The 14,705-nt window shown below is 44.0% G+C and overlaps 1 protein-coding gene across 1 annotated transcript in view; it reads right to left on the bottom strand.

Moving 5' to 3' along the window:
- Positions 1 to 14,705, bottom strand: part of SNX30 (sorting nexin family member 30) — a 42,944-nt gene that overhangs the window by 17,939 nt on the left and 10,300 nt on the right. Inside the window, exon 2 of the mRNA XM_080986912.1 lies at positions 2,697 to 2,885. Within this exon, the coding sequence (XP_080843038.1) occupies positions 2,697 to 2,885 (189 nt within the window). The remainder of the gene's footprint in view (positions 1 to 2,696; positions 2,886 to 14,705) is intronic.

Genomic DNA, 14,705 nt, shown 5'->3' with positions numbered 1-14,705 from the left:
TCTAAGCTAGTGAGTCAAGAAAACTGTGGAACTTAGAAGTCAAAGAACTATCTTCAGCAAGAAACACAGCTCTGCAAATGTTATTAACCGCACAATACAAAGCAAGTTCTCAGAACTATGAGAAAGCCAAGTGGGTTTAATAAAGCAGATGACTAAAGCTCTCCCCAGGGATTCCTTGAAACTAGGAAGAAATCTGGAGATCTAACAGAATTTTTTAACACTTGTCACTTTAAACATTGGATTTTCCAGAGAAGCCATGACAGCTAAAGGCATACAATACAGATATTAAGCCATAAAGTGGGCATGACAGCTTCCTTTGATGCAATGTGCTAAACCATCCTAACTTGAATGGGTGAGAGGAGAGGCCTGTCACAAAGTATTTGAAAGTAGATGTGGGCTACACACAACATCACTGTGCGCGTGTGCACACACAAACACACACACACACGGTCCCAGTCTCAAATAAGGCATATGAACAAGAAAGGAGATTCCAATTAAACATAAGAAAGAACTTTCTGACAGTAAGAGCTGTTTGACAGTGGAACGGTCTCCCTCAGAAGGTGGTGGACTCTCCTTCCTTGGAGGTTTTAAAGCAGAGGTCGGGTGGCCATCTGCCACGGATGCTTTAGCTGAGATTTCTGCATTGCGGGGGGTTGGCCAAATGACCCCCCCCCCAGTATCCCTTCCAACAATTCTATGATTCTATGAACCACAAATAAGGTGTGAGCTCCAACAGCATATGAATCAATATGGCTAACCTGATTCAAAAACACCCACCCACCCCACGCACACACGAAAACAAAGTTCAGCACAGCTAATCACAAACAAGCAACCGCACCCTAGGCCAACCCCAATTTCTCTCAGCACCAAAGGAACACAAGCGAATAGCAAAGAAAACCTGCACAAACGACGCTGACACAAAAACCCACACATACATTAAGCTAAATAGAAATATCGCCTCCCGACCCCACCCCCACCCACCATGGCCCCCTCCGCCTCTTCTCCCCTTTTTTCTTCCTAGGTTAAGATAAAGGGACCCCTGACCATTAGGTCCAGTCATGACCGACTCTGGGGTTGCAGCACTCATCTCGCTTTATTGGCCGAGCGAGCCGGCGTACAGCTTCTAGCTCATGTGGCCAGCGTGACTAAGCCACTTCTGGCGAACCAGAGCAGTGCACGGTTTACCTTCCCGCTGGAGCGGTACCTATTTATTTACTTGCACTTTGACGTGCTTTCGAACTGCTAGGTTGGCAGGAGCAGGGACCGAGCAACGGGAGCTCACCCCGTTGCGGAGATTCGAACCGCCGACCTTCTGATTGGCAGCTCCTAGACTCTGTGGTTTAACCCACAGCAACACCCGCGTCCCTTCTTTTTCTTCCTAATGTAACCCTAATGTAACTTGAAAAAAGAGACATTGCACGTACCTTTGTAAACCAAGAAAACTTTAATAAAAGAAAAACTTTAATAAAAGAAAAGGAAAAGAAAAAAAATATATGAAAAAGTGTGAGCTTACTGTGTAAAGCAAGTTGTGCAAAATAACCTTGAATGGGGTGGGTTTCATAAGGCGATCAATACAGAGGGAAAAGAGAAATATCCTGCAGGAAGCACTAGATTTAGCAGTACATCTCAACCATGCTGCTTAGCAGTTCATGTCAGACAACCCACTTATCCTTGGTAATGCTACAGAACAGTATAATGCTGCCTATTTGCAGTTTGCATTCCATGAGATAGAAATTGCTTCAGCAATAGCAAGGTTACAAGCAGAAAAGCTACTTAACTCATATGCTTAAAGGCACTTCAAACATTAAAGATGGGCCACTGAAAAAATGTTCTCTAGGAAAATGCCTCCATTCAAGGCTCTTTACATCTGTTTGTCATATAAATATGTATTAGGGCTGAGCGATATCTGGTTTTCAGCATCGTGATATATCACCAGCTAAACACTGTGATATACTGATATATCATGTCTGAAATAAGGATTGAGCTATATGGCATTGGCTGATTTTTCCCACATTGTGATTTTTGCATAGCACACACACACACATGCATCAGGATTTGCAATATATTGCCACATCAAAAATCATGAAACTGATACCACAATATGGACACCAAACTGGTTTTGCACAATATATTGATATATTGCCCAGCCCTACTAGTGCCTGAACATTCTGCTATAGAAGAAGAGTGTCTCTACTCAGTGAGGTCTCATCCATGCACAAAAGCTTCCAGCTACTAGTCTAGAAGAAGTGGGATGCGGATGGCACTGTGGGTTAAACCACAGAGCCTAGGGCTAGCCGATCAGAAGGTCAGTGGTTCGAATCCCCGCAACGAGGTGAGCTCCCATTGCTCGGTCCCTGCTCCTGTCAACCTAGCAGTTCGAAAGCACATCAAAGTGCAAGTAGATAAATAGGTACCTCTCTGGCAGGAAGGTAAACAGCATTTCCGTGCGCTGCTCTGGTTCGCCATAAGCAGCTTAGTCATGCTGGCCACATGACCCGGAAGCTGTACGCCAGCTCTCTTGGCCAATAAAGCGAGATGAGTGCTGCAACCCCAGAGTCGTCCGCGACTGGACCTAACAGTCAGGGGTCCCTTTACCCTTTACCTTTACTAGTCTAGAAAACTAGTCTTGACCTGAAACAAAACAGAGAACAGAACTGAAAGCCACAATGCACAGGGAGAAAGCTACATTGTTTTACCTTGGTTGTGACCCTGTACGTGATATAAGTCTCCATCGTACAGACATGTTTCTTGGGGTCATCAACAGTGACAAAGAGGTCTCTCATCTCCCCATCCAAGTCATCATCCAGCTGCAGTCTGTTCAGAAGTGAGGAAGAAGAGGCTGGGCTTGAAGTGTCTACAGGAGTACCATTGGGCAGACTGAGGTCCTGGAAAAAAAGCAAAATGGCAGGTGTGAAGGAGGAGGAGGATGGAAACCAGCAGCAGAAAGAATCTATTTCTGATTTTTAAAAGCATCACCCACAAAGGCAGACTGGGTAAGTGGTTCAAAAAAATTCATTTTGCTGAACCCCCCATGCTTGACTAGCAATACTTAGCATGTATATGCTTCATTGTTCAGCGCTGTAGAGAATGAGGCTCCTAATCCCAGGGTTGTGGGTTCTAGCCTCACATGGGGCAAATAATTCCTGCATTGCAGGAGGTTGGACTAGATGACCCTCAAGGTCCCTTCCAACTCCACAATTCTATGATTCTATGAAATACGACTCTGTTGTGATCCTTACAATGACTCCCCACAACAGACTGAGGCAAGGGAGTTCATATTGGAGAAGAGTCTGGAGAGGAATCTGCTCCGTGGAAATCTGGGTCTGGCCGCCACGGCGAAGGCAGAGACCCGTTAAAATCACAGGCGGGAGAAGCCTGTGAGCGTGGGATTCGGCGGGCACCTTTTGCACCTCCCCCACTCGCGGGGAACCCCAGTTTTGGGGGCTCCGGAGCGACGTGGGGTGAGCGGCGCGGTGCATCGAATCGTCTGCTTCTTCCACGGAGCGAAGCCGCATAGCTGTTGCCGGAGAGCGCTGACCTTTTCCTGTGCACAATTTGACTTTAAAGTAATTACCCATGAGTAGAGCTGAAGCGGAAGAATTGGATTTCTAAATGTTTAATTTGGTATCGTAACGGAGAGGTTCAAAACAGGAAGTCCGCCTTCCCCTTTTGTAAATAGACTGAGGCAATGAAGTTGCAAGCTGAAGTCCTGGAAAGTCTTTCGTAAAAGATTAAATTTCCATCGGTAAAGAACATTAAACCCCCTCTTGGAGGCAGGAGAAGAAAGGGGGATGTTGTGGATTGAGTATGCCTGCAGGAGAGAGCGAAGAGATTTAAAACACCGCCACTCTGACCCTGGAAACGGGCTGCTAGTAGGACTGACGTCTTTTGGAATGTTCATTGACAGCGTTTAGAACGTTCATTGACAGCTAGTTAAATAAGAGAAATACATTGTTTCTACTGTCTCCGGCTGCTTTAAAAAGGAGTAAAAGTAACTGAAAATTGAAACTAATTTGAAACTAATTTTGGATTGTTTAAAAGAGGATATTATTGACTATTACAAATAGAAACTGTTTCCCCCTAGTGGAAGCCTTTGAAACCGGTTGCGTTACAAGAGCTGGGCTAGGGAAATTTCCAGCTGCAAGTTAAAAACCGTGAGACTCTGGGACTGACCTTGAATCTTTTAAGTGTTATAGTAAATGGAAGAGGAAAAACAGACCAGTCAACTGCTGACAAAACATTAAGGTCTGGGAGGACTTGGCAACAATCCAGGAGAGGTCCATCATCAGGCTCCCCTGCTCCTTCTGTTGCTGCCTTTGTACCAGTATATTTAAAACCAAGAGGAATGTCGACAGAAGAGGCTTTAGTGGCTGCATTATATAAGATAAATGACTCATTGGATCAGCTTAACAGGAAAATGGACACGATAAATGCGAAAGTGGATGTTTCAACTACTAAAATTAATTTAATTACAGAAAGTATAAATAATACCAATACAGAAACCACCCAGAAATTGATACAGGAACCTACTTTGATACAGCAAACTGCGGAGGAAGCCGGGGAAAAAGCTGTTGTTGTTGTTGAATGTAAAGTAACACAACTGGAGAGAAAGAGAGCCCCAGCCCTACAGAGGCAATCTGATGAACATAAGTTGACGCTTGCTATGAATGAACTTAAAGAAAAACAGACGAATTTGAGGATTAGAGTTCACCTTTGGTGGACATGCCCAAGGATTAAGACACTTTGGGAGATGATTCATAATGAAATGAAAAAGGTATTTAAATATACCCCCTTGAAGAAACCAGAGGCCTTTCTCCTGGGCATGGTCGGCCAATTGGTGTTAAAGAAGGATAGAACTTTTTTCACGTATGCAACAATAGCAGCAAGAATACTCATTGTGAAGTACTGGAAGACACAAGATTTATCTATTCGGGAAGAATGGCAGATGAAGTTGATGGACTATATGGAATTGGCGGAAACGACTGGCAGAAATCCGAGACCAGGGAGAAGAATCGGTGGAAGAAGACTGGAAAAAGGTTAAGACTATTTATAGAAATATTGTAAAAATAATGAATGTTAGAAAAATGTTGGAATGAAGTTATATGGCTTTAGTAGAAATGCTATAAGGAATTAAGTATAAATAGATTAATAGAGTATTAAAGGGAAAAATAAGGTTAGAATATGTTAAGATAATTATAGGATAGAAAACAGAGGAAGATGGAAAGGAATTGCTGAAATAATTAACAGAAGTGGAATACAAAAAGGGAGGTGTGAGGAGGTCGTGGAAATAAGGGAATGAAAGTTAAGATATTGAAATTGTTTTCTGTTTTAAATGGTTTGTGTCTTGTTTTGTTAGTCTTATGTTTGTTTGTTTTCTGTTTTGTTGTGTTTAAACGGTTGGAAAATTAATAAATATTATTTTAAAAAAAAATACAGTGGTACCTCTGGATGCAAACGGAATCCTTTCCGGAGCCCCGTTCGCATCCAGAAGCAAATGCAACCCGCATCCGCGGGTCGCGATTTTCCGCTTCCAGGTTTTTTAGGTACTCAGTTCTTGCAGCCCCTTTTTTATGGCCTTCCACCATAGCTGGGAAAAGAATCTGGATTTTCAGAATGCAGTATACTTTACCAAGTCCTGCTGTAGTATTTGCTGCCGCGCATTCTTAAATTCCACAAACCTAGCATTAAGTCTTTCAAGCTCTGTTTGCTGAATTGAAGCCAGCATTTTTGAGAAAGCACTTCAGTATTCCCTGGACACATCCGAAAATGCATTTTATAGCCACAAAGGCAAGCAGCACCCTCTCCGATGTACTCTGAGTGTGTGTGTCAGATCTTTCATACTGAAGAGCAAAGGCAGCCAATATCGTGCACGCCCTATGTTGCTGAACTCCGACTCCCATCAGTCTCAATCACCATGGCAAATGGGGTGGGGCATGATGGGAGTTGTAGTCCAGTAACATCTGGAGCAGTGCCGGATTTACATATAAGCTGGCTAAACAAGCTATAGCTTAGGGCCCCACTCTCTTGGGGCCCCCCCAAAAAATTAAAGGAAAAAAACAAGTGGATGTACATTTCCAAAATCTAAGATAAAAAACAAATAAAATAAAATCTACATAGAGCAACAGTGTTTTGTGTTGTGTGGGCTCCTTTGATGTAAGTAATGGGCCCTGTCTGCCAGCCTGCTTCCTAAAATATCACTGGTTTGCTCATTTCTATATATAGGGTGCCTACATTCTGCATGGACTGGTTGCATGGCAACATGGGCAAATGGCTTTAGATACCTATTAGGTCCATAAATTTCCATATAGCATATATTCAACACACACACAAAAAGTGACAATTTGTTGTTGACAAAGGATAGCTGGACATATAAAGGGCTTCAGTAGCTTAGGGTCTCATCAAACCTAAATCCGGCCCTGATCTGGAGGGTACCAAGTTAACTACCCCTCCTGCAGGTTCATTGCAAGATGTTAAATCATGGTGTCTCTCCTCTGTGCTACCTACTTGTGTACAAGTTAAGTGGTGAACCTCGACATCTTTGGCATCTTTATCAGTATCACCCACAACAGTTTCTGCAATTCACTCTTCTGCGACAGGAACTCCCAGGTTCCACCCCACAGCAAAACCTTTATGTTCTAGAAGTTCAGAAGCACAAATTCTTTGAGACACAACAGCTCCAGAGCAAAACACACTTACGAGAGAGTAAGCCCCTTTGAGCCCAGGCCTTCTGAATAAACAAGCTTAGGGATGCGCTGAAGACCTAGTACTCAGTAGTCAATTTTTTATTAAACTTTATTTTTCGCTCTATAAGACGCACCAGACCACAAGACACACCTAGTTTTTGGAGGAGGAAAACAAGAAAAAAATATTCTGAATCTCAGAAGCCAGAACAGCAAGAGGGATCGCTGCGCAATGAAAGCAGCAATCCCTCTTGCTGTTCTGGCTTCTGGGATAGCTGTGCAGCCTGCATTCACTCCATAAGACGCACACACATTTCCCCTTACTTTTTAGGAGGGAAAAAGTGAGTCTTATAGAGCAAAAAATATGGTATATATTCCAGATTCCAAATTTGGTATAGGGGTCTCTTTAAACTTTTGGCTTCCTGCCTTTCCCTCTGAGACGTTCTTAATCCCATCCCATATACATGCTGCATTCTAATAAACATTTCTCCGAAGATGCATTCTTCTGTTTCATATATAACCTTCTACCGCTGCTCCTATTTCAAATCCTGCTTGCGATTTGCGATGTTTACAGCAAAAAAGCAAGAAAGAGTCTGAAGCCAGTTGTTATTTAAATTAAGCTACCCAAGGTTCAAATGAGGACGAGAGAAAAAGCCTCACCAAGTTATGTATTCTTGGAACACACACACACAAAAAGATGGTCTTTGCTAAACAATAAACCACAAGATAAACTTTGAGGACAGCAGATGCTTATCACTCATGTACTTATAGGCTGTGTCCTTGTCTTCATGCTATCCCTATTAAGGAGTGTGCAGTTTTTCTCTGCCACAAACTACCCTCATGCTTGGTTTTCCACAAAAATAATGCCCTGAACTGCAGGAAACACTTGATCAGAAGCTGCCATGTCATTCAAACTTTTCCATTTGTGAACTTGAAGTCCTGCAAATTTTGAATTCTAATTTTAAAACCTGCTGAATCAAAATGCACAACTGACATTTTAAATGGCTATATTTCATCAAGTGAAGGTTAGTTATAGAATTATGCATCTTGCATTGAATTGCACTGTTAGTAGTTTATTTCAGTACCAGTAACTTGGGGGGGGGGACTGCACCTTCCCCCCCCAAAGTAGGAGAAAGTCATACTTGGTCTGCTCCTGGAGTCGCAGTGCTCTCTATATTAATTTAGCACATTCTGTAAGAGTGTAGCTTTACCACCCCATTTTGGACAAACATGCGTGATTGAGATTTCACCCAACACTTCTTAGCAGTCAACTGAAGGTGGTGTTTTTTCTTTAATATTAATGAATTCTTGGACCTGCTTGTAGAATTTGGGTGTTTTCTAAGTACAGTGGATGCTTGGGTTGCGAACGTGATCCATGTGGGAGGCACATTCGCCACCCGCAGCGCCGTGTCTGCGCACGCTCGGGTTGCTATTCAGTGTTCTTGTGCACGCGCAAGCGCCAAAACCCGGAAGTAACTCGTTCTGGTACTTCTGGGTTCAGCACGGTGCGCAACCTGAAGCGTCTGTAACCCGAGGTATGACTGTAATAAATGGCATAACTACATAGAACTGCATGGGGAGTACAAAAGGATTATTCTTCAGGTCTCAAAACACATACCTACAATTTTCTCCTGGCTCTTACAAAAGATAGAATTATCTAAAAAAACACAAGTTGTTTACAGAAAACGAGACAAGATAGAGATGCATGAAAGTATTTGTTATCAGAACATGGAGTGTTGTGGCAACAGGAATGGGAAGGAGTTCAACTGGTCTTTTCTGACTTTTATTTCCCTGTATTTCTCTTCTATAAATGCCAGCTCATCTGAGAATTTATGAATGATGCAGATGTGCTGCTGTGTTGTATACATGTGCTATTAATTCTTAAGAGTAAACAAGCTTCATTTTTAGTACAGCTAGGCAAGAAAGGCCAAAAGGGTTTCTAGTCCATAAGGTATTTATCGTTGGGTTGCTTTAAAAAAAACCTCGAACTATTCCACCTTCCCACACAATCAAATCATGTATGGCCTGCCAGCAGCCTGAAAAGAAAAGAAAAACTGCAAGGACTCTTCATTTATAAAAGCTTTCCATACTGGGATAGGAGAGCTGGGAAAAAAGTTCACACCTGGAAACCAATGTGCCCCTTTGGATTCAGATAGTACATGGGTAAAGGTAAAGGACCCCTGACAGTTAAGTCCAGTCGCGAATGACTCTGGGGTTGCTTTACACTCATCTCGCTTTACAGGCCAAGAGAGCCGGCTTTTGTCTGCAGACAGTTTTGACGGGTCATGTGGCCAGCATGACTAAGCCGCTTCTGGCGAAACCAGAGCAGCACACGGAAATGCCATTTACCTTCCCGCTGGAGCGGTACCTATTTATCTACTTGCACTTGACAAGCTTTCGAACTGCTAGGTTGGAAGGAGCTGGGACCGAGCAACAGGAGCTCACCCCATCGCGGGGATTCGAACCGCCGACCTCCTGATCAGCAAGACCAAGAGGCTCAGTGGTTTAGACCACAGCGCCACCCGCGTCCCTTAGTACATGGGTAGACGAATCTAAAAAGCCCGGGACACAAATTTTCACGGCCCTCTAGCAGTCTCATTTATCAGAAGTAATGTATTTCACATTAACTCTGGAAGTGTATACTTGATTCTGACTAAACTAAGCTTTTGAAGAGATTTTTCCTCTAGGAGGCTTTTTCTGTAGATCAGGCATAGCCAAACTTGGCCCTCCAGATATTTTTGGGACTACAATTCCCATCATCCCTGACCACTGGTCCTGTTAGCTAGGTATGATGGGAGTTGTAGTCCCAAATCATCTGGAGGGCCAAGTTGGGCCATGCCTGCTCTAGATCATTGTTTACCAACCCTGGGTCTCCAGCTGTTTTCGTACTACAATTCCCAGCCTTCCTGACCACTGGTCTTGCTAGCTAGGGATGATGGGAGTTGTAGTCCAAAAACAGCTGAAGATCCAAGGTTGGGGAACACTGCTCTAGATGACCCTTCTGGGCCCTTCCAAATCTATGATTCTAGGAACGCTCCACACTGCAACATTTTGTGCCAGCTTCTGCTTGCATTTCAGAATCCTTATCTGGGCCTTTGGAATGTTGAGTGCCTCTGCTAATCTAGAAAATCCTCCCAACACTTTCTTTTGAGAAGTGCGTGTGTGTTTAGTTACACAATTGTCTTTTTTTATTTGGCAGCTGAAAAAGCATACAACTCTCCATATTCAAGACATTTGAAGAAGAAATGCCAGCTGGATTTTTTGCATCTGCTTAGCCCCAATGTGCACTGTGTCTCTTAGCATCTAATCTTCCCTCCTTCCTCGCAACCATTATGGAAGAGTAGAAGTGGGAGGTAACCAGTAGGATGAGAAATCCTCTACTTCAAACTCTCTAGCTACCTATAACCCCCAGAAGGCAAGACTGCAAGTTCAGAAGGAGCGGAAAGGCTATTTGTCATATGCCAAGTGCAATGTTTTTAACATAACTCCAAGCACAGAAATAACTGTTTCATAAGAGAGCATCTTCTATTAAGTTTTAAACAACAAAACTTACCCCAATTTCTCACTGTGGTCACATCAACACCATACATTTAAACAGTGCTATTTTTCTAGAAAAAGAGGTGCCAGAACTCACCATGAACAACTCCCTTGTTCTCTTATAATGGCAATGGCACCCAACTGAGTGGTGCCGGAACTCAGTTTCGGCTGAGAAAAAGCCCTACATTTAGAGAACTCCTATACCACTTTAGAGACGCAGGTGGCGCTGTGGGTTAAACCACAGAGCCTAGGTACCCCCCTGCCCATACGGGCCAGTCGTGTCCGACTCTAGGGTTGTGCGCCCATCTCATTTAAGAGGCCGGGGCCAGCGCTGTCCAGAGACACTTCCGGGTCACGTGGCTAGCGTGACAAAGCTGCATCTGGCGAGCCAGCGCAGCACACGGAAACGCCGTTTACCTTCCCGCCAGTAAGCGGTCCCTATTTATCTACTTGCACCCGGGGGTGCTTTCGAACTGCTAGGTTGGCAGGCGCTGGGACCGAGCAACGGGAGCACACCCCACTGCGGGGATTCGAAGCACCGACCTTTCGATCAGCAAGTCCTAGGCACTGAGGCTTTTACCCACAGCGCCACCCGCATCCCATCAGAAGGTCGGCGGTTCGAATCCTGGACATATCCGGAATACTGCAGTGTCTGGGAAATTCCAGACATATGCCAGCCCATGTCAGCAGTGCTGACTTTCCTTAGAAATAGTTTAAAAACGTCCCTCTCTCTTTTTTTGCGATGCCACTCAAAAACATGGGTAGGCAAGCTAAGGCCCGGGGGCCGGATTCGGCCCAATCACCTTCTAAATCCGGCCCGCAGACGGTCTGGAAATCAGCGTGTTTTTACATGAGTAGAATGTGCCCTTTTATTTAAAATGCATCTCTGGGTTATTTGTGGGGCATAGGAATTCATTTTTTAAAAAATGTAAAATATAGTGCGGCCCCCCACAAGGTCCCGGCCCCCTGCTGAAAAAGCTGGCTGGCTCCTGCTCAAGAGCTTTGCCAAAATAAGCTCAACAACTTTTCTGTCCGGATTTTCAATGTTTGAAATATAGCAACACAAACATAAACAGTTCCAAAAGACCACAAATTGTTGCCTTGCCTCGGTGCTGCATACATCAAAAATAATTTGGTACCACAAACTACAGAACTGATGTTCAGCTTCTTCCCTCAGCTCCTATATTAACTGCAAGTTTGAATAACCCTTTTTACATCACATATAGCTCATATGCTCCCTTATTCGAGTACTACCACCCCTGCCTTTTCTGGCTCATGTGTAGGATTTGTCAGCCCTCGACTGGCCACATTACGTAAGTTATCCCAGAGGTTAGCAGCTGAGAAGAAGAAGAAAAAGCCAATTTCTCCAAAACAAGCACGGGGGAGGGGGAGAGGGATTGCAGTGTTACCCTGAAATCCTTTTATTAATAGAAAGAGGATTCTGCCGCAGTGTTAAAACGTTTGCATCCATCGCATACAATCCTTCAACGACACAGGCAGACTTGACCCTCATTAAATACCAGGCAGAGGCCGCCATCATGCCACCTGGCGTATTGCTTTGGATTTAAGTGGCAAAGAAGAACATCAGTCACAAATGTGCGAGATTCTCTTCACTGCACCCATTTCTATTCTACCACTTAAACCTTGTGTTGATAGCTGCTACTTTTAAAAATGATGGCCTGGGTGACAGATATTATTTTATCAGTTGGATTCCTCCTCAGGCAGGACTGCCATCCATCCATCTGCCTGCTGCTCCCCAGCATTGAGGAGCCCAAAATAAATAATAATAATTTATTATTTATACCCCGTCCATCTGGCTGGGTTTCCTCAGCCACTCTAGGCGGTTCCCAACAGAATTAATGATAATGATAATGCAATAAAATATCAGACATTAAAAACTTCCCTAAACAGGACTGCCTTCAGATGTCTTCTAAAAGTCAGATACAGTGGATGCTCAGGTTGCGAACATGATCTGTGTGGGAGGCACGTTCGCAACCCGCAGCACCACATCTGCGCATGCGCGGGTTGTGATTCGGCGCTTCTGCTCATGAGCAAAGCGCGATTTAGTGCTTCTGCAAATGCGCCAAAACCCAGAAGTAACCCGTTCCGGTACTTCCATGTTTTGGCGCGTCTGTATCCCGAAAACACGCAACCTGAAGTGTCTGTAACCCGAGGTATGACTGTAGTTGTTTATTTCCTTGACATCTGATGGGAGGGCGTTCCACAGGGCGGGCGCCACTACCGAGAAGGCCCTCTGCCTGTTTCCCTGTAACCTCACGTCTCGCAATGAGGGAACCGCCAAAAGGCCCTCGGTGCTGGACCTCAGCAGGGGGTTGTGCATGAAACACTAGCAGTACCTCCCTGCCATCTTCTTTTAAAAAGTGCAACAGGAAATGAGAAGCCACTCCTCTTTCTAAGTTGGCTCAGTCAATAGGGCGTGAGACTCTTAATCTCAGGATTGTGGGATCGAGCCCCACGTTGGATGAAAGATTCCTGCATTGGTCCCTTCCAACTCTATGAGTCTACCATGGAGGAGGGAAAGTTCCAATGGACTGTTTTGCCCAATGGGTGACATCAGCAGTTAGCCTCTGGAAATCTGAATATGTGCACCATCTTGGGAAATCCCTTTCAAGCACGAGATATCTCTACTAAGAGTGTTAGTTTATTTTGCCCCCAAGAACAGTAAGACTGCAATAGGCTTAAGTAAAGTTATTCTTATTATGCAGATTTTCCCCGGAAAGCTCCCAGATTATAAAAGCAACCTTCCCCGTTTGTCCTCAGCATTTGAGCTTAAGATGTGAATTACCTCTGAACAAATAGGCTCCATGTCATGAATTAGTCTACTTTTAAAAAAACTGTCCAATTTCACAGTCAGTATCATTGTTATCTTGGGACACAATGGGGTGAGCTCCCATTGCTCGGTCCCAGCTCCTGCCAACCTAGCAGTTCAAAAGTACACCAGTGCTAGTAGATAAATAGGTACCGCTGTGGCGGGAAGGTAAAAGGCATTTCCGTGCGCTCTGGTTTTCCGTCACGGTGTTCGCATGACCCGGAAAGCTGCCTGTGGACAAACGCCAGCTCCCTCGACCTGAAAGCGAGATGAGCGCCTCAACCCCAAAGCCACCTTTGACTGGACTTAACCATCCAGGGGTCCTTTACCTTTACCTTACCTTATCTAGGGACAGTGAATTTTGTAAGTTGATTTTGTGTTTGTGAAGACATTTCTGTCCTGGCTTCCCTTATCAGTCATTTCTACCAGGTGATTCTGAATTCCGTTGTTATGGGTGAAAACTGTTAACTCTAATAACACAATTAGAAATCAAGCTCCGCTGCAATCAATGAAACGTCTAAGCGAATTATTTAAGGAACAGGATGTAAAAACCAGCATGACTTTATTGAAACATTATGAATGAAGTGAAGCAGAAGAATGTGCCAAGCGGTTCCACGACATAATTTAAGCTCCGTCAAGATTTTCCTAAGCCTATTACACAACAATTTGCACTTAAAAATGTCCAGTGAAAGCACCTCACATCTTTCTCTCCCATGATGGACTAATGGTCTCCCAAATCCAAGTGGTGGGAAGGGAAGCAAAGCTGTATTAGCCATTTGGTTAAAGTGAGACAAGCTGTGACAGGCAATGGTCATTAAAAAAAATTGGTATGGCAGTAAATGAATTGATGAGCAGATGAGCAGATTTCACTTGCCAATCATAATATCCCTAGAAGTTTAAGGAGAAAACATGCGCCACATGGTTCTTAATTTATTCCAACATATCCGCAAGATTAGGTTAGGCTAAAATATCATCACTCGTTCATAAAGCTTCATGAGGTTCATGTTCAGCCCAGATTCATAAATCACCTCTGCAGACTGGTGGCTTCTGTAGAATTATGCCTCTACAGCTGAATCTCATGATGCAACAAGAGTTTACAGATCGCAACTAGTTCAGATGATGTGAGTACTCTCTATGCTTGTCTCTCCACCATCCAAGCAGGGCTCCTGGTGCCAATATGGGAAATAATCCACCCAATATATAAATCCATTACCATATGGAACGGGAACAGTTTTGAAGCCTGAAATCAAGCCACATCCCAGTATCATCCACTGCACTGCAATAAAATGGAGACTCGTGGAGATTCAAGCTTACTCCTATTTGGGAAGCCAAAAGTTCTTCATAATTCTTTAACGCATGCTTCCTCAACCTCGGCCCTCCAGATGTTTTGAGACTACAATTCCCATCATCTCTGACCGCTGGTCCTGCTAGCTAGGGATCATGAGAGTGGTAGGCCAAAAACATCTGGAAGGAGGAAGGTTGGAGGTTGAGGAAGCCTGCTTTAACACCAGGACTGAAGCGGACAAGACCAGTTAGGGTGTTCATCTAAACCAGTGTAATGACTATGATGCACACAACCACCATTCTGAAGCATCTCAGAAGACCATTCTTCAAAAGTAGCCTCAAGTTTTGAAATATTTAAAAAAAAATGAAATTAT

The sequence above is a fragment of the Podarcis pityusensis genome (assembly GCF_964106645.2).
Source record: "Podarcis pityusensis genome assembly, chromosome: 17".
Classification (NCBI taxonomy): Eukaryota; Metazoa; Chordata; class Lepidosauria; order Squamata; family Lacertidae; genus Podarcis; species Podarcis pityusensis.
This window is presented reverse-complemented; position numbering and strand designations above follow the sequence as displayed.